The sequence below is a fragment of the Cavia porcellus genome, unplaced genomic scaffold, assembly GCF_034190915.1.
Source record: "Cavia porcellus strain 051 isolate PalLab524CR breed Dunkin Hartley unplaced genomic scaffold, mCavPor4.1 scaffold_1, whole genome shotgun sequence".
Classification (NCBI taxonomy): Eukaryota; Metazoa; Chordata; class Mammalia; order Rodentia; family Caviidae; genus Cavia; species Cavia porcellus.
Window position 1 is genome coordinate 183,747,426 of NW_026947484.1, and position 26,453 is coordinate 183,773,878.

Sequence of the window (26,453 nt, forward strand, 5' to 3'; positions counted from 1 at the left end):
ATCCCAATTTATTTGCAACACTGGACCTTGATCAGCAGTTAAGTGAACTTCTGAGCCTTCTTGACCCAAAGATGATTTTTCAAATAAAGGAAATACTAATTCAACACACTATCTCTGAATTACTCTGCATTCATTCTCCCTCTCTTCATCATGCACATCTCAATAGAATTTTGAAATCATTTAACTGAAAGCTTCTCAATTTCAGTAAGTACACTGAATATTCACTTACTATCTTAATTACAAATGTCATTTCTAGATTTCATAGAACTATCTTTTCAACTCACACAACTGTGATGCCTGGTCAATAAAAGTAATTTTGTTTACTACAGTTACGTATGATTAACTTCACTATTTAATCCGGTATTACATGTTCATGAGAGTTTTCTAAACACATTTCTTTCTACATACCCATTTTCTTACTAGCAAATGTACCACTACACATCTCCCTCAAAAGGTGATTGGGATTTTAAGTCATCTGCAATATACTGTATGTCCAAAGGCTGAACAGCAGTCTAAAACAACTCTAATGCAAGAGCAACTCTGGATTATTGACTGCTATCTTAAACAATGGCTGTCACTATAGGCAGCTTAAGTGTTCCTGCCATAAGGAAACACTGAAGAATTTCAGGTTAGTCTTAACTGTTCAGAAATATAATTTTCCCTACCAAATGACAGTCATGCAATTCAATATAAGGTTAAAGACATTCTAACACTGAAGTCTAAAAAAATCAACCAGAGTTCTAGATTTTCAATACTTGCATTCTCTTACCATCTATCTACAAAAGAGCAAATCTTAGTTTTTAAAAATTTTTTAAAGAATTTTAACAAAGTTACAAAATTTGTGGTTCTGCATAACTAAATAAGACTTACAAGATTCTGAGCAACTCTCAAAGTTTCTGGAGCAATACATCTGGCTGAAATCTTATTGAGTGGAATTATAGTGTAACGATGTTTCAATTCTCCTTTTTCTAGTAGTTTTTTACCAGTTACCTAAAAAAACAGCATTTGAAATTCAAAAATAAAAATGGTATGAGTAAATATTAAAATGGGAAGAGTACAGTTTCAGGAATCCATAATCAAATAAATGCTTAGGACTTTCATTTGAAATAATCAAAAGCTTAAGAAAATATACATAATATACATTATTATTCAGCCTTAAAAAAAGATATGTTGCCATTTTGACAATGTGGATGAACCTGGAACAGATGTATGCCACGTGACATGAAACAGGCACACAGATATATTGCATGACCTCACATACATGAAAAAAGTTAAAAAGTTAGAAAGAGGGAGTGAACAGGGTTACTAGGGACACAAAGGGAGAGGAATGGATAGAAATAGGGTGTAGGTCAATGGCTACACATTACATGGGATAATTCTACAAAGAAAATGTATAATGTAATGAACATTTGCTAGAGTAGGTTTAGAAATTTATAACAAGGAAAAAAAGTAGCAATTAAAGGTGGATAGTTATGTTAGCATGTTGATTATCGTAATCACTTCACTATGTACATATACAAAAACATACTGTATACCCGAAATACACACAAAAAAACTTAAACACTCTAAAAAAATATATTTAATAAATATAAACTATGTAACATTTACTTGAATAAGAACATGTCACTGAAGAATATAAAATGAGAAATGAAGAAATGCAAATAAATTTAATGTTTTTTGATGGACAGATATTTAAAATTCAGTTCTCAGTATTATTTCACAAATTTAATACAAACGCACAGAAAAAGTCTAAAATTGGTAATGAGCCTTGTGAGCCTCTAAATAAGAACAACACTGCTAACTGAAGTGTTACCATGTATGTCATCTGGTAGAGTCTTAAAGTATCCAATTCTTTAAGCAGCATAATTTTCCAAGCAAAATACCAATTTTAAACTTTCCTTCATTAAAATCAGTTTACCTCTGTGTCTACGACAACATTGTAGAGTCGCTCCCCAGCTACCAATTCTAAGGCCATAGTTGTAGAAGTATCTTTCACACTAATCAGAGAAGCTACAAGTCCTTTCACACAATTTCTATTCCAGTTCTTCTCTGGATCTCTAAAATCAAAATGATGACAAGAATTAACCATAGAGAAGAAAACAGAAAAAGATGTATTTTCCTAACCAAGAACTTCTGGACTGGAATGAATGCAAAAGAATCATACAGTTTTGCCAAACAAAAATTTCAAAATATCCCAAACAGACTAGTCAGCTATAAATCAATTGAAAATCTTTTCATTAAGCTTTTAATGTAACAAAAACTTAAAAAGAAACAGGATTACAGTATTCCATAAAAAATTAACATAACAAAAAAACCTAAAATAAATTTAATTGTAAAGATAGAGTAATTTCATGAACAATGAGTTGAAATTAGATTACTCTAATGACTTGGCTTTAAGAGTAGTGAAATCAGTAGCCATCAAATTTTAGAAAAAGCCCTATACTAACAGTTGAAACATTTCAAAACTAAGGAAAAACATCAATAAAAGAAAAGCAAATTACAATAATTTTGTGAAGCAAAAATATAGCTTGATTACTACTAAGCTAAAATACAAGTTTAGATATCTTACTTGTATGTAAAGTGAAGTCTGGGAAACCTGGCCAAGAGAGCTTCATATTTCTCTTTCAGTCTACTGATATCATGAGACAGTTGCTTGCGCTTTTCCAAAAGATTTTCTTCCTTATTTTCTGAGGAATAAAGCATAAATAAATTGCAACTTAAGTCTAAAAACTACTGAGTTAATAAAAATTTAAGTAACCTCTATTTCCAAAGCATTCCTAGATGTGAAATATAAATTTCTGATCCATACTAAATAAAAAGACATGCTTAACATTCAAGTGTCAAGGAGACATTTTCAATGACAAAATCTTCATTCCGGGGAACAACATAAAAATTGCCTACTCATGTAGAAACATACAAATGACATATCTGAGTCTTAAAGTTACTGAAGAAGGAAATTTTCAATACTAAGTTCTCAAAAATTCAAAAGACTGCTTTATATTTATTTTTCTAACTATATTTACAAATAATTCATACACTAACACCTATTAACAGGATAAATAATGTTTCAGGTAGTCTTAATTCTTTAGATTAGTCTATCAGTTACAACTGCTCCCCATGTTATCATACGTAAAAGGCAAACCTTCATAATTTAATTTCTTCATTTCTGTTTCAAGTTTTTCTTTCAGTTTTATTACAGCTTCTAAAGCTTCTTGATCCTTCCGATAGCCACTATCCATCTTCTTAACTTCTACTTGTTTATTCTTTAATTCTTGCTGGGCATGTTTCAACTTCATTTGAGCCTGTGACAGAAAAATGTAATACTACATGAGGCAGATAGTGCTAATAATTAAATGGCCACAGATTCAGACAGGTTTAAATAAGAGCCCTCAGCCTTGAAAAATATGACTGTGTGGTTTACTGGATTAGTATTTCAAAAGAACAATCATTTCACGGTAGTTTTTCCTCCGAAAACTACTGAGAGTAACATGATTAATGTAAATCATTAAGTAACTTGCAATACAAGTCCATATTTTTTAATAGGTATAAATATGACATATTAACCAAGCTGAAAACTTACATCAAAGTATAACTCAGTAGCTAGTTAAAGCCACAGCACATAGCTACAAATCACAACTCAGTTCCCTTCCATTTAGGTGCTCACATTTGTATTTGCATGTCTTTCTGAGTACTGTCTAATAACAGCAGACAAGGTGCATTAAGTGGTAGCAGCAGCCACTAGAAATAAGGCAGAAATTTCCTAAGCAGACAGAAAAATGTAAAAATGCCAGAAGCCTGATATTTAAAAGACTGAGAGCATGTTTTAAAATCATGCTTTTATTTTAAGGTCTATATAGGAATATTCTGAATGATAGAAAAAAATAATTAAAATCTTCCTATAGTTGAGGTTTTATAAATTATTATAACTCATTTCTGAAGAAAAAGTTACAAATATGCATTAATAGAAAAACCTGAGTAAGATTCATAAATACACAAATGTTTCCATGCATACATTTTTATAGTGAGTCCTCAAATGAGAAAAAATATTGCTGGGTATTGTACTGGCCTGCAATCCTAGCACTCTGGAAAGCTAAGGTAGGAGGATCACAAATTCAAACCCAAAATGGGCATGTCAACAATATCTTCTCTTCAACATAAAACAAAACAAAACAAAAAACCAAAAGGACTAGGAATATAGCTCAGTGTAAAGGTCCTGGATTCAATTTCCAATATAAAAAAAAGTAAATAAAAGAATGTATACACTACGTGTATATGCATCTTTGACTGCCAATAAAGCTCTTATTTGTAAGACTTTTAAATTGCACTACAAACTCAATAAATTTGAAAACCATTTAATAGATTGAAAAGATTTAAAATCTGAATGATAAGAGCACATGATGAACTGAGAGATAGTAATTTATTTTACGACACCTTGAAAATCTAATATTATCAATATTTTAGCAATCAACATACTTGAATTTCAACGTATGAGGTACTATGGAGTACTAAAATTAAGTGAACAAGTTCCTTGACACTGAACTGATTATCTTTATTATTTTGTAACAATTTCAAAAATTTCTGTGAAAAGCAGTTTCTTAAAAAAAAAAAAGCAATCACACAGTGTTTAGCCTGTATTTACCTGCTTGGCCTCTGTCTGAGCCTTGCTTATGTCATTTTTGCAGGCGATCATCTGACCAGCGAGAGTGGCTTCTGCTCCGTCCTCAGTACTGGACAGGCCAGCGGAGACGGCGTTGAAGTGTTGCTGTGCCGCCGCCAAGGCCTCGGCGTCTCTGTTACTTGCCTCTTGAAGGCCTTGCAGCCTATCTGTTATATTCTTAACTTCTTTCTCCTTTGCTCCTAAAGTTTTAGAATCCTTTAGAAAGAATTTCAAATTGGTAAATATTGTACCTTAGGAAAAACAGACTCTTTACATGCATATACCCTTACATTATACTTGAGGAATTAAAGAAACTAGCAACTTGAGGAATTAAAGAAAACAACCACCTCTTTAAATACTGAATACCCATTTTGAAATTCACTCTCTAAATTTTTGGGATATAATTTAAGTATTACATGAAATATTTTCATCCTGTACATGATAGTAAAATCCAAGAGATACTGGACTAAAATTTATTGCAGATTTTAAACCACTTAAAGCTAAAGATTACTTCCTAAATTTTATAAGCTAACATAATAGCCATCTTACACTACGCCTAAAAACAAAAGTTTCAGGATTAAAGGCATGCATATGAAAATATTTTATCAAGTATTAAAGAATTCAGTAACAGCTGGGCCTATCTACAATCCCAGTACTTGGGAGGCTGAGATAGGAGGATGGTTGCAAGTTCAAGACCAGCGTGGGCTACAAAGTGAGCCAAGGCCAGCCCCTGAACTACACAGTGAGATACTATCTCAAAAAGACACACACAAGATTTCAGAATTAAACAGCTATGGAAAATGTATCACTAATACTTAAAAATTTTTTTAACAGTAACCACATTCAATACAAGACACCAGCATTGAAAAAATAATCTAGCTACCTCTTTTATATAAAAGTGATCAGAAGGGTCAGGGATATAGTTCAGTGGCACACAATAGCTTCAGTCTCAGTACCAAAACAAAATGAGAATACAAAAATGTTTAAAATGCTTAAATGTTTTTAAAAAAAGTGATCATAAATTCTGGGACACTTGATTAGCACATATGTCATCAAATACTTCTCAGGCAGGTGTTTACTATGTACTAGGTACTGTTCTAACTCAATAAAGATACAGACTATTACCCTGACCTTTGTAAGCCTCTATTCTAGGTAGAGTAAAGATGTGGTAAGCAAATAAGGTCATGGATAGAAAGTGATGGGAACTACTGTATGAAAAAGGAAAAGCTTTGTGAGATGGCATTTGTAACAAGAGTTAACACACAAACAGCTGTAACTGTGTTTGGTAAGTCCCAGGAAACTTGTTTGGATGTTTGAGAAGCTGTGATTGAAGAGGTGAGACAATGTAGGAGGGAGTCAGGGATCATAATGTGAAATTCTTTGAAGGTCACGAAGATTACAGATTTAATTATATGCATCACATTGAAACTACAGAAGAATTTTAAGAATGAAGTGATATGATACAATTTACATTTTAGTTTCTATAAAAAAACAAAACAGAGCAACAAAAGTATGGTGACTAAGGACGATACTGTAGGAGCCCCAATGGGAAGAGACAGCTCCAAAGAGGTTGGCAGTAATGGAGGTACTAAAAGGTGGTTGTATTCTGGGTATACTTTAAAGTCAATGACATCTGCCAATAGGTTAGATATGGCATTTGAGAAAAAGGGGGGGGGGATCCAGAAGGACTATAGGACTGGATTAGGTGAATGGTGGCGCCATTCACCGACATGGAAAATTTAGCAATCCAGGTAGGTTTGGATAGAGAAATGTGCTTATTTATTTATCTTTAGTTTTCTGAAACAAGGTCTTGCTACATGGTTTGGTTTGACCCTGAATTCAATATGTAGCCCAGGTTGGCCTTGAACTCCGAGATCCTCCTACCTCTGTCTCCCGAGTGCTGGAACTACAGGCATTCACCACCACACCTGGCCACGTGGGGGAAATTTACGATTCCATCATAATCAACACCTTTTCTTAGACACCTGGGTAAAAATGTTAAGCATCTAGACAAATAAATTTGACAACTGCAGGACAATTATCTGGATGGTCCGTGGACTGACCCAGTTCTCCACCTTTCTCAAATTGCAGCTCCCAAAAATAACTACACGCTGTGCTAGATATGCAATACCCTGAAATAAGCAAGAGGCCCACACAGACTGTGCTCTGTTCTACTCCCTCCCTAGAAATAGGATCTACTGCTTGGACCTCAGAGATTTACACTGCCTGTTGTACAAAGCAGCTAGAGTAAGCTGCTTTCTGGAGTCCGTCTGTTGCAGATAAAATCCAGACATACACAGAGAAGACTCCATTCCTCTTGTTAGCTTTCCTGAGCCTTTTTCAATTACTACCTACGTGTGAGTGATGAATGTTTCATATAATTTGTTAGGCATGAAATGTCCTATTTACTAGGAACAGAAAACTGAAAAACAGTACACAGTAAACCTGCTTCACAAAAGTGGCAAAAATAGGCTCTCTAGTCTGATCTACTAACAAAGCTAGAGTAGCCTTACCCACCAATGCCCAACTCGAATCAGAGACACGATTGTAAGGAGTGCAGGAGCTGGATACCCTGGTAGATGCTTTAGGGTGAAGGAAGCATAAGAGGTGAGACACATATCACTGCCCCATGGATGAGAATGGGACGGCTGTATGCGTGGCTTCAGGCAGAAAGAACGAACTGCAGAAATGAGCACACGATCCCTGGTTTGGGGGAGTGCTTATGTAATCAATCATTTCAAACACCAGAGACCCAGGGAGTGGGTAGAGCGATCTTGAAGCATCTGAAAGGGAACCAGCACACCTCACACAGGCCTTCACAGAAAATGGAGACTCATTTACTTAAAGGACAGATGTGGAAAAGTCCAGGAAACCTTATACGTATATATAGCTACAGTATTTGTTTGGTAAAGGAACGCAGAGCTTCAAATGGCTCAGTGCTACAACCAGGAGTGGGAATATTGCATTTAAATACTCCAAAGAGGACAATGACCTATCAAAGAGTGGAAAAATAAGAAAATTCAGACTGTTCAGGACTTCTTGGATGCTGGATCCTATATGACAGTACTTTCAGGTCTCTTGATGGACCTTTGAGAGCTTTCAATGATACAAATAGCCTACTGTGGGCTATATGTTCACCACCAGTCTTAGGGGAAAACTAAGACTGATAACACTGGGTGATTTAGGGATGAAGGCAGCAACTCATGGTGCTTATTAGAGAATGGGGCATCTGGGTATCAATGACATGGTTCCCATTGTGAAGTACACTACTGACATTGATATTCTGCCTGCTTAGAACACAGAACATCACCACCACCTGAGAGGGTATGTCCCCTTATAGCTAAAAATATAACCCCTAACAGTGAGGCATATTTGCTTTTGCCTGTCAGCTATGCTATTCAAAATTCAACTGGTTATGTAGCAAAAGCATTAATTCCAAATTTAAGACTTAACTTTGTTAAATTTAAAAACCTGCTACATAAAAACATCTTATAAAACACACTGTTACAATGTAACAACTATCAGACTGGGCAAAACAGCCTTCCTACAGCAACTAACAATGCTCTATCATAGACTGACTACCACCGACACATACCAGCCTCTTTGACTTTGGACAGGGAAGTTGTGTGTGTCTACCAGATAAATCCCTTTTGAGTAAGTAACTCCACGTACGCTAATGAGCATTGGTGGAGACTGAACATCCTAATGCTAGGTCAAAGTACGTGCTCGGTGTTACTTGCTTATGGCAAAATGTCACAAGCAAAACTTATGAAACCTTAAGAATCTTAAAGGTACTCTGAGGCATCATGTCCCATCCACTACACAGATGGAAAGCATCCCAGGAGTAATAATGAAAATAGGGTCTTCATAAACAAATTTGTACCTGAGAAAGTGAGCTTATGCAGTTATGCCATTAATGAGACTTAACTAGCAAATGCCAATACTTCCACACCAGGGCAGTGAGCGATACAATGAAGAAAAAGGTACTACATATATCCAAAAGCTTTACCTTTTTCTATGGACAGTACAGGCTTAACTCAAATACAAAATGGGCAATGTCATGTCTGAAAAGCTGGTAGATGGTGAGATAATACACTGTGGGAATCCTGGAGGTGCCACTAATCATCACTGTTAGGAGTGTGACACACCATTGGCTCAGCAGCTTATACCTACACCAGGCTTACCCAGGACCTACTAGGAGATGTTAAGTGATTCACTTACGAGATCCTGAGAAACACACATTGCAGTCAGTAAGTGTGAGAAACCTGCCCTTGACATGGCCAGGTACTGCTTTCACACATGCCACTACCATGGCCATCCAGCTATCACTATACTCTCAAAAAAAGAAAGTTTTTGCAACAGCATAATTGCTCTAAACTTGGTGAGCCCATCTGGAAAGTGTCTGTGTGAATGTTGAAATCCGCTGAACCTGCATAACCAGCCTAGGTACTGGAGAAACAAAGGGAAATGGGACCTAGAAGCTCACCTCCTGCAGAGTCAGGTTACCTATAGGATCCTTCTTTGAACACTTTAACAGTTTGTACTTGGATCCTTGGATCTGAGCTAAATCGTAGGCCTAAACACCTTGTGGTAACAGTCCCCATCCTGACTTTAGTTCTACAATATTATGTTATGTGTCAATCCAGGTGTAACATCAAAATAAAAAGATGAACTTCCTTCTGCTCTGGATTTGAAGGATCCATGAGCATAGCAAATAGATTAAGCTTTGTTAAAGGGTATGTCTGGGACAGGGCCTGGATCCCAGGACAGTTTTCTTGGGTGATCATGGAATGACCCAACTGCTCCTTTTAGGGCTGGTAGTTCTCAAGATCAGCCATAGAATGTGCTGGCCATAGAGTATCCTGAGTGAGGGAGGGACTGGCTGCCTCGGCCAGGACTCTAGTTCCAGTCCTTTCCAGAGACAAGACGTCCTTTGATTCTTCAGTCTGGCACCTTATATCACCTTAAGTGCCAGCTATCAACCTTTCAGTGCTTTCAATGATACAAAAAGCCCACTGTAAGGTTTGTCACCACTGCCTTAGGGCATAAATCTCAGACCACCCTGCTTTCTGAGGTCCTCAGCTGTCACTGATATGCAGATGAAATCCTACCTGTTTCAAGGAAGGTTTTCTTAGCCTTGGTGAAACCAGCTCACAATAAACTGAAGACTTCTGTTAACTTCTGCTGAAGCTATATGTAATAAATCTACATAATATTTTATGTTTTTTTAACTGGACTCAGACCAGTCAATAACCAATACACAAGAAATCTGTTTTGCATAGTTCAGGGAAAGAGTTAAACCTAGTTCAGATTTGGAAGGCATCAACATGTAAGGCTGACAGTATTTAGAGCCACAGGGCTAGATGAAACGCCTAAGAAGCAAGTGTAAAGAGAAAAAAAATCTGTGTGCTAGCCTGAGGCATGCTCACATTCAGAGATCAAGAAAAATAACAGGATGCAGAAAAGGAGACCAAAAAAGAGCAATCAGTGGCCCTGTGTGAAGCTTAAGGACCTGGCAGGTTTAAGGAAAAATTAGCCAAAACCAAAGCAGGTGCACACGTTTAAAGCTTTAAAACCTGATTAAACCGGAAATGATAAACTGAGTGCAAGCAACAAACATTCACTGTACTTTGAAGCTGCCTAAATTCTCACTATGCTTAAACTGACAGCTATGTCTGTGCAATAATATCTAACAGGACAGTATAAAGAAATACTTTATTTTCAGGGAGTTAATTTTCTAATAAAAAGGCAGATATATATTTCACTGGGACAATGGAATTACTCTCAAGAGAATGTCCATGAACTCTACTCCACACCTCCTCACCTCCCTGTACATGAGATTACACACTTGACTCTTCTGTTACTAAGGCTGACCTGTTTCTCCTCTCTGCAAAGGCTGTCTCCTGAAACTGCACCCCAGTGCCTATCCTACTCTGACTTACTGAGAGACCTTATTCAACAATGCATCCATCTCTCTCTTCTGAATCATAAATGCTGGTTTCCTACTAGGTTTTTTCCATCAATACTGTATGTTCTTTACGATGTGTAAAACCAAGTGCAAAAAATCCTACTTCTGCACCCTTCAGTTAGTTCCTTTACCCTTTAATTTTCATAAAACTTCTTGACATATGTACACACTCACATGATTCTCCTCACGTTCTCTTCATCCCCTTGCTCATTCTTCATGTCCCCTAACTTTCACATGCTGAATTACCCCAGCACTCCAACTTTACAACTCTTTATACTCATACCTGATATTTTATCCAGTCTCATGAATTTAAACTGTACACTGATTAACCCCAGATCTGTATATTTTTAGACTGGATTTAATATTCAAACAATGAGCTACCTAACGAGAATCGCTCTCAAAATATCTAATCAGTATCTCAAGTTGATCATGTTCATATTGTACCTGTTTTTCCTATTCTAACTTGTTCTAGTCTGTACCTTAGCTAAGAGTAATTAACCAGTTTAAATTCTAAACTATCTCCTTTCCCTCTGCATCAGTTATCACTGTCTAACATGTCCTGTATTTTAGTTATTCTATCATTTCCCAAGTGGACCCACATGGCAGGGGCTTTGGACCATGTTTTCCATACTGTATAACCAATCCAGACAACTGAACTTGGTCCACAGTAGGTACCTACTAAATAGTAATGGAATGGACAACTGTACATTAGTGGAAATTAAGCTTATTTACTTACCTCAAGCATATTTTTTTCCAGCTCTTGGCGTTTGTTTTCTTCACTTGTCAGATTTTTCTTCTTGAGGTCAAATGCACTTTGAGATTTAGTATGAACTCGCTGTACCTCTGCAAGAGCATCTTCTAAAGACCGGAGTACGCCTCCAATTTCCTATAATGAAGTGTGCATAATTCGATTAAATTACTGAAAATCCACTCATGTCATAATGTTCTTCTATGATTTACATGAAACAGCAATTTTTAAAGCTATCATCTTACACTAACAAGTCAATATGAAAAAGCCCAATGACAGCATATTATCTGTTCTTATGTGTTCTGACCTTATCTTTCTGTTTTTCCAATTCTTCTATTTCACGATTAAGTGCCTTTATCTTTTTATCATTCTCAGACAATTCTTCTTTAACTTTTATAATTTTATCCTGCATTTCTTTTAATTCCTCAGCAGAGCGCTCTTTAGTATCTTCAGCCAGCAAAAACTGATAAGCAATGTATAAACGACTCAAATGTTCTATTTCTCTCATTACTTTTTGGTACTCCAAATACGAAGATCTTTCCTGCAAGACAAATAATAAATACACCACAAATTATAGTTTTTAACAAATGTGGAAAGAATCAAACCATAGCAACATATATCAGATTTCCCATTATATCCAATAGATTTTGACTTAAATCATCATGGCATTTTAATTTTAGGAAATTTTAACTAATATCAGAAATAGGGCTCTTGGACAGTATTCTGTATCTAATGAATCCTGTGTTAACTAACTTTTCTATATATATGATTAGGAAGAAGTTGGGGTTAACAAGGAAAACGTGACACAAGGTCCATAAACTAGTCGTACTGAGCACTGTAGCAGTATTGCCATGATGCCTGCCTAGCATTCTTTCAGCACACCAAAAGCACTTCCTCAAAGATGGCAAACGTGACTGACATTAAGGATCTGCTGAAGCAGACTAAATAGTAAGTAAAATACCTAATTTTTCAATGAAGCAATAAATTCAATGGTTAAATCACCTATCCATATTTACAGACCTCTTTAATGACAGGACTTCTGACCAAGGCACACTGTTCAGACTTACGACCCATTTTTTTTTTTTTTTTGGTATAGTTCTGTATATCTTGTTTATTAAGCCTCCATGTCTTATTTTAGTACAGTACATCGTTTATACAGTACCATAACTTTTGCTGTTGTATTGTACAGTACAATACTGTAGTTTTAAGTTCTGTTATAATCATAGTAATCCATTTAAGGGTTATCCAAATAAAAGCAAAGTCTCCAACCTGGAGTTTCCTTTGAACATTTCTTTGTTCTGCATATTGTAACATACATACTATATACAATTACTCGTTTAGTGACCAATCCATTTAATGACATGAGCATAACTAGTTGTTAAATGAGGAATGCCTATACTCGATTTAGAAAGAATGAGGCAAAATCAGGTCTGAAATCAAAGCTGAACATGTCTGAGCTAATGTTTCTAGTTAATAATGGAGATAAAGGGGATATATTTAAGATTTACAATTGTTCAGTTTTCCAGTATCATCTAAACTGATTCAGAAAATAACCTTAAACAGTACCGAATTTTAATGGGCTTTTAACAAATTCCTTTATGGTTATCCATAAAAATAGTCCTTCACAATTATATTTTTTCACCAAAATACTGACAAGTTCTATGATACACGAGGGTGCAAATATTATAGAGAAAACCTACTTCTATTTCAATCCTCCCCCATAGAATGCCTTGAGAGCAATGACAGGACAGTTACCATTATCACAGAAGTAATCTACTCTAACAGTGAAGGTCACTAAGAATGCCATAGCTTTAAAAAATGTTGTTCCAGTCAATTTCAATTATCTAGGGAAGTCAGACTTGTCTCCAATGAAAGGTTAAAAATTAAAATCTGATACGTCATTTTCTCAGATTATGAAGATCATTCTCCAAAATCATGAACAGAAAATACATATGCCCTGAAACAATAAAGCCAAGACATGGAGTAACAATTTTAATTCCCTGTTTCACCTCAGAGAAAAATCTCCAAGAAATAGTACATACTTCATCCTATTTGCATGATTTTGGATACAGCACCAATTTTGAGAGAAATTCTAAGTAGCTGTCTTCACCTAAAAAGCATATATACCTCTTTTAATTTTTGAATGGTTGGAGTAATCTCTTCTTCAAGTATCTAGAAAATAAAAGAAAAATCAAAATTTTCATTATGTTAAAAACATTTAGATCATTAAAAAAAAAATATTTTTCAAGCTCACAACCTCATGCTTGCCAGGCAGGCACTTGTGCCACTGAGCTAAATCCCTGGCCATTTTAAAATTTTTTAAGAAACTGGGTATACCACAAGCTACTTGGAAGACTAAGGCAGGAGACTCATGAGTTCAAGACCAGCTTGAGCAATTGTCTCAAAATAAAAATAAGTAAATGAAAATGGTTGGAATATAGCTCAGTGGCAGAGCATATGCCTAGAATGGGGCAAGAGCATGGGTTTAATCACTAGAACAAAAAACCAGAACAAGAAATACTAGTAGTGTGAAAAATATGGAAAACTGCAGGGAAAAAAATTTTTTTCTCCTTATAACAAAAACTCAAAACCCAGACTGCACCCTTCTCCAAAATTATTTTATATTAAGTTTAATTACCGTCTTAATTTCTTTCAGTTTTGCTTCTTTTTTTTCTATAGTTTTCTGGGCAGCTATTTTTTTATACTCATACATCCTGGTTCCAGCTGCTTCTTCTATCATGGATAAAATCTAGAATAAAAATGCATGGATGTCATATTTCTAACAAAATGTGCCTCATCCCAATTTACATTAATTATATCATTTATAGACTGTCCTCACCAAGCATCTTACCAAAATTATAACTCACTCTGAGATCCATAAAAGAGAAACAAAATTCACTCAAGTCTGGCTTCAGCTATTTAGCTAACAAAACTGATGCAAGCCATGCATTAGTCTCTGAACTACAGCATATGAGATAAAAACTTGAGCAAGTAACTTAAATTTTCTTTGTGCCCCAGTTTTTCCAACCAAATTACCAATGTCTCATCAAAAATTAAAGAAAATATACGAGAAAAGCTCTTTGAAAAATAAAAATATTAATCAATCATAATTATAAGAATTGGGCAATTCTGCTAACACTCCTTTTCTAGATGCTCCTATTCACCATCAATTCCTGACTCTAAAGGACTTTCTGAGGCTTTCCTATGATGTCAATATATCTGTCAGGTTTCAAATTAGCAGTTTTCTCCTCAGATGCTATTTAAGGAAAATATGCATGACCCAAATTCAAACAACTGGTTATACCAATCATCAGTCCTAGTAGCTGCTCTCAATAGAAAAATACATCTAAAGAGCCTGTGGTTCATATAAAAAATATCAATTTCCTGGATAAAAAAGTTGTGGTATTTTTATACAATGGAGTACTACTCAGCTATAAAGAACGATCACATTGAGATATTTATAAATAAATAGGCACAGCCTGAGACCATACTCATAAGTGAAATAAATCAAATTACATGTATAAATACCAAATAGTTTCTCTAGTGTAAGAAATGGTAAGAATACATAAAAGTATATGGTAATCATGATTCCCCATTTTATTGTTTTGAAGTCTTATAATGTTTTCATTCATTAACTGGAATGGTTTTATTCTAGATTGACTTTATTGTCTGTGATAGTATGAACAGTTATTCTGAAGAAAACAAGACATTATAATAGCTAGTGCTGATTTAATATCAGCTTGTTTTGAAGTCCCATCAAGCTTTTGTTCTGTCTCCATCGGTTTTATCATGTTGTATCTTAATAGATTTTACTATATGTGATAGTACAAACAAAATTTTTTATGGACGAGATAATATAGAAACTATTGTTTGTTTTCTGTTAGTTGGTTCTAAATACCCTGTAATACTTTCATTCTCTTACACTGACTCGATATGTTTGATGCTATAGTATACGAGGTTATACTCAAATGTTTCAAAGAAAAAGACACTATGGTAACTACTGTTATGTCGGGTTATCTTGTGGTGAAACACTATGTTGCTTAAATTATTCTGTTCTGACCTGTGTTGTTATGTTCTCTTTTATCTTAATCTTTTTTTAAATCAAAAAAAGATTAATTCCTCCATTACAACTCTTTTCAAGATAGTTCCAAAAGAAACTAAGTACATTAATAATCTATTCTACAAAAACTAATTTCACAAAAATCTTTTCCTGTCATGTTTTCTGTAGAAATTAATCCCGACATGCATACCAGTTAAGGGCTGCTTTACAGAGTCAAAATCTGAATACTACCACAGTGCTAACCTACACTTTTTATTGACATTCTTACATAATGTTTCCAAGAATTTTAATGCAAGTAGTATTTTTAATTCTTTAGTAGGTTTAAATAAAATCAACAATTAGTACTTTTGACTCATAAATACCATTCTTTACCTCTGGAGGCTTCATATTCAGTACTTTTGTAATTCGACCCTAAAAATAAAATAGAAAACTTACATGATGATAGCAAATTACATAAAATATGATCTAAAGGCATTCAGTGTAATCTATTCAGCTGTTATGTGTCAATACACTAATCTTCCAGAAGGTCTTTTTCCTATACACATGAAAGGATGTTACTTCTATTAAATTTGTAACCTAAGGTACTTTACAGTTTCAGAATTTTGAAACTTTGCTGTTCACTTTCCTAATTACCAGTTATATCAATTACTTTAATTATTACATGCTATAAATAAAATAACTTTCTGAATGAAACAAAGTTAACTCAGATCACCTAATATTAGAAACATTGAAACATTTACTTCTAGAACAAGTGTGTACATAAATTTTAGCATAGTGAATGCTTCCCAATTTTTTATAGACCTTCAAGATAACTTCACAAAATAGATGACAAATTTCTAAACTTCAGATGGAATATTTTACTACAATGCCAAAAATAGTCTGAATTCATTCACTATCAAATCACACAAAATAAAACACCCAAATCTCAGAGAATTGTATTAATTGGGATATAGATTCATTTGAAGAAATCTCCAGCTTTCAAATGGGGACATACTTTTACTGGTGTAATTTGAATGGACTACTCAAAGTTCACATCTTGGAAATGCCCAATTCAAGTGCTGGGAGGCAGAACCTAGTAAGTGGTGATTAGGTCAGAGTGCTCTATAGTCACAAGGTCATTCATGATGGCAGGAGTGGGGTAGTGTTTAAGGAGCCGTTGGCACTGCTTACTTCCACAGTCCTTCAACCTTGTGCCACACCCCAGGATGACATAGGTATCATCAGATGCTTAACCCACGCTCAAGGACTTCGAATCCTCCGGAACCATGAGCCAAACAATCTCTATTTTCTAAAATTAGCAAGTCTGATTTTGTTATACCAACAAAGACCAGACAAACACATGGTCCTAGGCGCATCCCACCTCTGACCCTGCTGTGATTCTCTCAAAGGACAGCTGCATGAATCAAGGGAAGTAATAAATTCAAGATAATATCAGTCTTTACTTTTCATTTGCCTACATCTCTAAAGAAAAAAATTATTCAGATTTTTATGTTTAAAATCTTAAAATGTTTTAACTCAATTATTTGTTTGGTACTAGCAATCAAACTTAGGACTTTGGGCTTGCCAGGCAGATACTGTGCCACTGACCTATATCCCCAGCTCTTAACTCAATAATTTAAATTAATTTATTGACACATTTTTATAAATAGTATTTCTTAAGAGGTGCCCAGGCACAGCATAATAATAGGTAAAACTTTTAAAACTGAAAATAAAAGTAAAAAAAATGTAAATAAGAAACAGACTAAAGAGCACTCATCCTATTGCAATAACTTAAGAATATAATAAAACCATTATGAAGGACATAGAGAAAATTCAACCAAAATACCTGCATGATGAGGAAATGAGGGTTGTTAACATTCAGGCCAACAGAACAGAAGAGATCCTGTACTCTGGTGTTATTTGCATTTACTCCATTGATTAAATATTTATTTCTGCCACCAATAACCACCTAAAGAGGAAGCATTTTAAAAAATATAAACGATAAATTATAAAATATGCTACCTTGCTCTTATTTGTTCAGTCCAATTCACCATAATCAAAACTAATCCAGGGCAGGCAGTGGAAGAAGTGTGCTGTGGTCAAAATGATTATTAATTTGAGTCAGGACAACTAGTTTCTAACTTAGGCACTTTTGCTAACTAGTTACATAATCACACATAAGTTTTCTATCCTTAATAGCATCTTTCCCAAAATAGAATGGTTATCTTAGATGACAGTAAGGTCTCAGATAACTCATATGTTCAAGCACAGCCAGAGAAGATGCAAGTATGGTTCAAGATTCAAACACAGTTGAGTGCTTACAATGGATGGAAGACGTTACACATTTCATTCAGTCTTTAGTTAATGTTGGAAATTTAATTATCAAAATTTTAATACATTCATAAGTCACTTAATGACAGGTGCCACATGCTTGAGAACTGCACTGTTAATTGATTTCAGCACTGTGTAAACATTAAGTCTACTTACACAAACCTAGGCAGTTGTAACATCACTTGATGATATAATCGTATGAGACCAATGTCATGAATGCTCTTTATCATGAAACATAATTCTGCGGTGCATGACTATGTACAACATTTTTAAGGATTCTAGTTAATATTTGATGCATCAATTTTGCTCATAAACTGTCTCCCACACTTCTTTGCAAAGCCATAATGCCAGATAACATCAGCCTTTAAAAGTTCTTAGGGTACATAAATATTTAAGAGCTACTCACCTGCCTTGTTACTGTGATTTCATCATGAACTTCGAATCCCAAAGGGCTTTGCTTTTTGTCAGAATTATCAAAGGTGATGGATACAGAGGCTTTGGTAATTCCAGCTTGCCCATTTTTGTAAACTAAATCTTGTAGATTAGAAGCCCGAACCTAAAATGAAGTTTATTAATCATAAAAACTCATATTGTACAAGGGAGCATCAAAATTGGGTTTCTTGCTGTGGAAAACCCATTCATTTAGCAATCACCGAGTAGATGAGAATGATCATATTCACTGGCAAAGATAGCAAGAACAACAGGAAGACTTCCATGGGTGCCTTTCTTCACAGTACCCTTCCAACTCTGAATTGTTTTCTATTAATTTTTTACAAAAGTTAAGTTGCAAATTTAAAAGAAGACAGTGCCTATGAATTTTACTAGCCATCCAAGCCATTAGTATATGCTAAAAAGGCGCAGTTACCCTACAGGTGGGGAATAAAAAGATGGTATCCACTGTGAAATGAGACTGCCTTAAAACCACAATCTCCTAGTCTGGGTGTTACTTCCAAACATCTTAATAGGATAGATCTTAGGCAACCCTTTTAAGTTTCCACTTCCTCATCTAACAAATGGAATAATAAATCGTTCTTTAAAGGACTGTGTTAAGGTATAAAATAATTCATATAAAAGTACAGATATGTAAATGAAGAGAATATCAGCAATATTCTCCACTGTTTAGTCAGGATTCACTTGCCAAAGTTAGATTCATACAAATCAGAAAGCTTACACTTTACCTGAGATAGGTTGGAGATGCCCAGCAAAAAGCAGATGGAGTCCAGTATGTTGGATTTTCCACTACCATTTAAACCAGTAATAGCGTTGAAGAGGGGGTCAAAACCATTCACTTCAGTCCTCTGAGCATAGGACTTGAATCCCTCAAGAATGATCGACTTAATATACATTTTCTGATACTATGTTGGGCCAATAAATCTCCGCTGGAAATCAAACAAACCACAAACTAAGTCTCTACAAAATAAAATGTAAACATAGAATTATACTGAGCATTTACACTAAAACAGGAATGGCAGGACAACAGACAAAGACACTTGCCCAATTATGTTCTCCAAGTTAAAGTTTGGCCCCCTCATACTTAAAAACATATAACAGCTAACCACCATCTAGAAGTTTAACCACTTAACTGGAAAGTCTTTATGTCTTGCACCTGTTTCTTGCAGTCTTGTCTTCCACTTTTAGCATATTCTGGCTATCGCACCAAAGACAACTAATTACTGTCCCTATTACCCTCTTTTTGCCCAGTGCTCTTCTACTATTGGCGTGGCTCCTTAATGCTACCGTACTTAATTCTTTGCGCAAATCTCACTCAGATGCTTCTTAAGACCTGCTTATGTTAGAGGTCCTTCTTGACCACTCATTCCCTCACTGGACCTTTCACTCCCTTTCCATGACACTTAAGGTTGACATGTCTCTCCAAGCCATTATACGTTCCTGTGGGATCTTTGTTGTATCTCAAATAACCGCTTTACTTTCAAAGATGACTCTCTTATTTTCCAACCACTAGCTTGTGCACAGACCTTTGATTCCCTTCCATTGTATTTCACTCTATACCGCCTCGCCTCACTGCAAGACCAGAGAAGTACTAATCTCTATCCCTAATGAACACTTAAGCCCTTCCTAGCTACATGCCGCCTCCCGCCCTTCCCACCTCCCGCCGACCCAATTAGGCCGGGCCTAACCCGCTGCCTGGACTCAGCCGGCTCTGTGCTGCGCAGACAGCCTGTGCCTGGGGCACCTAGAAAGCTTCTCTCCGTCCCAGAGGCGGGGAGAAAGCCAACCTTACTTAGCTTAGGGGGTTACGAGGCCAACTTGATCATAGCGGACACAACACCAGCCCCAGTCCCCAGACCTGCGCGGAACAATTTATTCCTTTGAATTTCGGCGCGAGCGAAGGACCCCGCCTCCGCAACATATTTCCTGTGTTGGTGCCTAGTATCTGCCTGATTTTCGATTTTGTTTTTTTGTATCCAATCGAAGGATCAAAATGACAGGGCGATAAGAAAGAGAATCTCTACAGCAGCAGACCCCAGGCTACAACGAAGAAAGCGTGGGGGCTGAATAAAAAAGCAATACATGTTGCCATCAGCGTCCGGCATTCTCTGGGCAGCTCCGCTCCTCTGCCGCGGGGCCTCGCACTTCATCCCGCCTATCTCCCCCGCTCCTTGCGCCCCGCTCAGCCACGGGTTCATTCCGGCTTGGCTGGCTCCGCCCCTCAAGCGCCGGGCGGGGCTGTCCCCAGCTCTCTGCCGAGGTACAGCTTGTGTCTCATCGAGTGTCTCCATTAGTGTTTACATTCTGTTATAGAAGTTGTGTATCTTCTTGCACCGCTCAGATTCCTGAAAAGTGCAAGCTATGTTTTGTTGGGCTAGGAAGGTGTGGCCTTTTGGGATTTCTGACCAACCAGCCTTTTCATATGCAGAGAAGATAACAGAATTTGGCTTCTTAGAGCTGTACTCAGCCCGGAAAAAGTTTGTGTAGAGCAGGGTTTAGGTGCAAGACAGTTATCCAGCTTACTCTGAAAAACTATGTAGAAGCAATTGAAGACCTAAAATTTCAGCAAATTTTTCAGTAAGCCCATTACCACAGCTGACTGTATATACAGCTATAAGCTTTTGGCACTCCTCATCACCAATCTTGTGAAGTCTCTGATACTGTTCTTATTTTACAGGTGAGTAAACTAAATCACAGATAAAGGAGGAAAACCTTGTTTTCAATAAAACTCCAGCGCAAGAGTTTTTAAGTACATAATATGCTTGGTATACAGAATCCTGTAGTACTAAGAACTGAGTCTGTTGTCAGTGAGTATTGTTCTTTCCTTTAAAATAATCAAGTTTATTCACGTTTGAAGCACATTGATCTTTATGAGTTAAGGAAGGGATTAGCTTTAGGTGAGGAAGAAAAAACATGAAACCATTGTACAATTTTAGATGTTTTAGTGCTTTTGAGCTGCCATGACAAATTACTATGAACTAGATAGCTAAAGAGCAATAAGAATCTGTTTCCCACAGTTGTAGAGTCAGGCATCCAAAAACAAGATGCTAATGGAGTCTGTCTGGTGAGGGTAGCTTTCTTGGTTGGAGATGGCACCTTCTAGCTGGGTCCTCACTGGTAGGGAGGGCAGAGGCGCTTCCACCTACTTCATAAAGATTAACTCATCCCACTGGTCATCTACTAATACCGGTACCATGAGGGGTAGGATTTCAAAATCTGAATTTAGAGGGGACACACTTAAACTGTAGCAGTGGGTGTATATTTTTTAAGGTTCCTTTCTCAGCCCTACCCTAATTTTGTAGTAATCTGAGTGAACCAGTCTTAATTTACCAAGAACTAGCATGTATTTTGAAATTATCTTTCAAGAGAGTAAAATACACTTAATGAGTTTTTTGCTTGTTTAAGAATTCATTGATTTACTCAGATATACCACTCTCTTTGTTCTGTGTAAATGCCCATGAATAATAAACGAACCTTAATTAGGTAGATATTTTTTATCTATCTTGATTCTTGTATGCCCTACATTCCACAGCTTTTCATTCATTTGGCTTCATTGAGTCTTACGTTCACTTTCAGCTTTGCCCTTTCTTTCCATCACATGAACAGATTTTAATTTGTCAACAAATGTTAATGTGGAGTTTTCAAATTTTATTAACTGTTCTTTGGGATAAAAATATAAGCAGAAAGATAGTTTTGATAGCCACTTTAGTAGATTAGTATCTAAGTTGACATCTTTAAGTGAAATGGATGAAAACTTATGCAAATACACCTTTGTTGGATAAGGACTTTGGAATGTTTTAAGACTATATGCACTTAACTCTTCCCAATTATTTATTGAAGTGGGGCTGTTTATCAGTTTTCATGTTAGCATTTGCCACACATACTAGGAATTTCTGCAAAATATAGTACTGAGGGACTTGAGGAAATCACTGATGGCAGACTTAGACTCTTCCTGCTGTGAGGAAGAGGTTAGTAAAGGTTAGCAAACAGCACCAAAGCACAAAGCCAAGGATAACTTGCAGAGATGAAGGCTGGAAACTAAGTTGTAGAGTAGACGTAATAGAAATAGAGTTCTGGTCTTGTCTCATCACTGTGGAGCAAATTTTTTTAGAACTGTCAACACTGGCAGACAGTGATTATCCATGGAGAGATCTGTTGAGTTCATAGGGTCTTAGTCCCTGTGGAGGAGATAGCCCCATCAGCATGGACACAGAAAAAGCTACAGAACAGGAGCTAGGAGAAATATTTGGTCTTCCACTGTCCAGGGGATTAAGAGGCACCCCTCTTGCTCTGATTGTATTTTTTCAATTTTAGAGTGCTAAAATAACTTTCACAGGGAGTGGAGCCTATCCCCCTGAAATTTAGGATATAAGAAAAGATTAAAAGATTTGTAGAAATAACAAAGGGAAGATGTATTTTGTCGAGAGAATTTTGGGGTTCAAAGGGAAGTTCATATTCTTAAACAACTGAAAGGCAATACATATTTTGAGTATTTTATTTCTAATACCATAGTATTTAAACTATGGTTCACCATGAATAATGTGTTACAAATTTGGGAAGAAGCACACGTAAGCACAATTTGATAGAAAGGGCAGTAAATATATTCACTCTCCTGTGGGGTCTGTTTAGACCCATTCATTTTAATTTCAATGACAATATTGTTTTTAAAACTATGTCCTCTTGTGAATGCTATCATTTCTTCTATCATCATTTCTGTTTTTTTCTTCTTTAATCAAACTGAATACCTTTATTTTACCTTCTTTTACAGATAGTTCTGCTATGTCTATCTTCTGAATGTCTAACTCTTGTTCACAAGGTCTGCTAACTTTTGCTCATAGTGATTTATTTCCTCCTATGTTATTCTTCCTTGTGAGACTGTTTGCTTATGTCAGTCTGATGCCCTGAGTTGTATCTCTTTAGAGCAATTAAATGTTGCTCAGAATTCTTTGCCTCTTAAAGATCTTAGAATATTTTTAAATAATAATTTCTCTGGTTTGGAGTTCCTGAATGATGTGAATATTGTAAATTCAGACAATTTTGTTTCCTCACAGGTACTGTTAGGAAGTGTCCCCTACTCAAAGCCTCAAGGAAAGAACAAATTTTCTTGCCTCATCCCTAGGCTGGGACATCGTGTTGCTCCAGTTCCAGTGACTGGCAATTCTTCAATGCTCTAGGCTTTACCTAGAAGTTTTCTGCTTCAGCAAAGCTCAAGGCCTTGTGCTTGGACATTAAAAACTAGCTATTAGGAGGCTGGAGGTGTAGCTTAGTGAAAAAACCTCTGCTTATTTCTGTATTCAGTTGCCAGCAACAAACAAAACTAAACAAGGCAAAACAAAACAAATAGTATCTGATATTGGAGGCTTTTTTCTCATTTTCTTTCGTGAACACCAGTGATCTTTGTCTTGCTCCTGTGGAGCCTTGCCTGCTAGTTCTCACACTCTCAATTCAAAGTAGCTTTTCCTAAAAGTCAAGAGAATATTAAGAAAATATTTTCATGTACTATTCATAAATCATTCTTGATGCATAGCCAAGTTTCCCCTTTCATCTGTACTTTGTCACACACCTTTCCTTTTTATGGAGATGATTGTTGTCTCCTCTTTCCCAAGTGTTATTTTCTCATTTCACTGTTCTCTCTGTCGTGGTGGTTCCTTAATTTTTATTTAAAATTCATATACTTATGCTTGATTCTGTTCCAGTTGGTTGGTGTCCCTCCCTCTCTCCCTCCCTCCTCTCTCCTTTCTTCCTTCTTTCCTTCCTTTGTTCCTCTTTTCTCATTCTCTCCCTCCCTTTCTCCCCCACCTTCTTTTGTGTGTTACTAGGAATTGAAAATCGGGATCTTCACCCTGAGCAACATTGCCAGTTCCGCCTCCCCCCACCCCCACACTTTTTTAGGCAGCATCTTACTAAATCACTAAATTGCCCAGGCTGGACTCATGGACTGGAATCCAGCCTCACTTGCCATTGCTGGTTTATGCCACTAGGAGCATCTCAATTGGTTTTGTTTTATTACCTAACTGGGTTCCAACTAGATCCAAAGAGACTTGCTTAGAATTTTTTCCCCACAAGATCTGCTCCTGCAAATAACATCTCTCTCTCTGTCTCTGTCTCTCTGTCTCTCTCCATCCATAGTTACAAATATTTCACATTCTTACCTTGTTTCCTACTTCACTATTTATTTATCCATCCAGACTGGTTTGTTTCTTTGTTTCTGAGATAACGTCTTGCTATTCAGTCCAGGATGGCCTCAAACTCACAGTGATCCTCCTGCCTCAGCCTCCCAAGTGCTGGGCAGCTGCTCTTGAACTCACTTTGTAGCCAAGGAATACCTCAAATTTACAGCAATCTTCCTATCTCAACTTTCTGAGTGCCGAGTTCACAGGCCGGTGCCTTCATAACTGGCATTTCTTGCTTCAGCAAGACTTACTAACTGCCAGACTGTACCTTCTCTAAAAGTCTAATAAATGTAATATTGTCTATCAAGAAATAATATCTCTTTCAGTTATCAGCTAGCTCGCTTCTAAAAAGTGTCTCATCAGCTAAACATTACTGGGTTTGGGATTGCTTGCCTCTTCTGGGGTTGGATTCTAGATTTTTCTCATCTTGCATAAAGTTTTGAAAGAAGCAAATGAAAAAGCCATAATGAAATTTATTCAAGAAAATAGAAGTAAAGAGTGGAAGACAGCCTGGCTCTGCAGGGTGAACTTAGGCTGAGTAAATAGAAAAAGAGAGTCAGAGCCAGATAAAAGTACACACTGCACCTGGGAAACAGCATGGGCTGTCGTGGAAAGTTATGCTATCAAGTGCTTATTGATGGTTCCCCTCTCCTTTAATGCTGTCCAACTCTTGAAGAAACCCCCAAAACATACGCATATGCGTCCTAAGATGTGGCGTTGGCAGCTTGTGTCTCAGGCTGATATCAGGTCTTGGACAGTCTATTAAAATCCTGCTGGAGTTCTTACAAGTTCAACTGCAGGACTTTGGGAACTGTTTTGAGTCCTGGATCTTGTAGTTAACAGGTCACAGCCACTTCCCCAGCCTAGTCTCCTATCTCATTCCTTCCGCATGAACCCTTGATAAAAACTTCCAGTGAAAGCTGGGCATGGTGACACACACCTGTGATCTCAGTACTCTGGGTGGCTATAGCAGAGGGATTTGAGATCAGCCCAGACAACCTCATGAGACCATCTCAAAAAAAAAAAAAAAAAGACTGAGGATGTAGCTCAGTGTAAAGAAGCTGGTTTTCACTCTTCCTATACTTCATTCTCCACATCCATCAGTAAGGGAGTGATTTTGCTATAGGGATCACAAGTGTTCAGGATATGATAATGGGGCATTGATGGATTTTTAAAGAATTTAGTTTTTTGGGGCTGGGGATTTAGCTCAGTGGCATAAGCACCTGCCTGGCAAGTGCAAGGTCATGAGTTCAATTCCTGGTACCAAAAAAAAAAAAAAAAAGAATTTAGATTTTTCTTTTTTTCTGAAAAAATACAAGCATTTGTGGGAGATTCACAGAAAAGATGAGGCTTCAGCAACACCAATACATTTCTCTTTGTATCATCTAGAGATGAGAAGGATCTGGTCTTCAGGTCTACCATGCCATTTTCAGGCATCTTCTTGCAATCTCCCATGAACAACTGTTTAGGAAAAAATAAATATTTTCTATACATAAAGACAAGCAATAGTATACAGACATAGTGTAGTCTGGATACATACATAGGAAACAAAAGAAAACTTTTTCTTGAATAATGCAGTAAGCTACAACTGCTTATATTAAGGTCAATGTTATAATATAAAACAAACAATTTTAATTATTTTCTCTACATGTCTAAAATATTTCTGTTGCAACAAAGAACTATTTCTCTTTATTTGTATAAACTTGAGTATCTTGTTAGATGATTTTATAAAAGCAACTACATTTTGCATCTAAAAATTTGATTCTTCACATCTTAAGAGGAAAAATTTTTGCATTTTCTAAACTTTTCCTTACCATTGCTCTTCAAGAGTTTAATGTTTATTTCATATTTAGTGTTATTTTATGTAAGATTTTTTTATAAGTAGTAATGATTTTATTGCTTAAAATATTAATATATTTAGGCTGACCCAAGTTTCACTTTCCTAAGTACCTTCATGAAATAAATTTTCTTACTATTATCTCCACTTTAGAATGAAGAATTTTGATCTTGGAGCTAGATTTGAACAGACCGGAGCTGGAGCTAGAGTTCACCCATTCATTCAACAAGCATTTATTTCATTACAGTGT

General features: G+C 36.3%; 1 protein-coding gene and 1 long non-coding RNA gene across 7 annotated transcripts in view; one reads left to right on the top strand and one right to left on the bottom strand.

Annotated features, from left to right (window-relative positions):
- Smc2 (structural maintenance of chromosomes 2) overlaps nt 1–20,109 on the bottom strand; it is a 49,053-nt gene extending 28,944 nt beyond the window's left edge. The window contains exons 1-14 of one of the 5 annotated variants that reach the window (XM_023565534.2): nt 19,986–20,109; nt 18,922–19,122; nt 18,150–18,299; nt 17,259–17,381; nt 15,806–15,844; nt 14,012–14,122; nt 13,501–13,545; nt 11,681–11,914; nt 11,362–11,511; nt 4,640–4,873; nt 3,143–3,302; nt 2,570–2,687; nt 1,919–2,057; nt 871–990 (exon numbers count right to left, since the gene is read on the bottom strand). In XM_023565534.2, coding sequence (XP_023421302.2) covers nt 871–990; nt 1,919–2,057; nt 2,570–2,687; nt 3,143–3,302; nt 4,640–4,873; nt 11,362–11,511; nt 11,681–11,914; nt 13,501–13,545; nt 14,012–14,122; nt 15,806–15,844; nt 17,259–17,381; nt 18,150–18,299; nt 18,922–19,089 — 1,791 coding nt within the window. In that variant the 5' untranslated portion in view covers nt 19,090–19,122; nt 19,986–20,109. Of the gene's footprint in view, nt 1–870; nt 991–1,918; nt 2,058–2,569; nt 2,688–3,142; nt 3,303–4,639; nt 4,874–11,361; nt 11,512–11,680; nt 11,915–13,415; nt 13,436–13,500; nt 13,546–14,011; nt 14,123–15,805; nt 15,845–17,258; nt 17,382–18,149; nt 18,300–18,921; nt 19,154–19,326; nt 19,814–19,980 lie in introns of those variants that run through there. The other 4 variants (XM_063224425.1, XM_063224423.1, XM_063224427.1 and 1 more) reach the window with 4 other exon arrangements.
- Nucleotides 20,110–20,378: 269 nt separating this feature from the next.
- Nucleotides 20,379–26,453, top strand: part of LOC134470415 (uncharacterized) — an 85,090-nt gene continuing 79,015 nt past the window's right edge. For both annotated transcript variants that reach the window (XR_010039258.1, XR_010039259.1), the window contains exon 1: nt 20,379–20,870. This is a non-coding gene — a long non-coding RNA (uncharacterized LOC134470415). The remainder of the gene's footprint in view (nt 20,871–26,453) is intronic.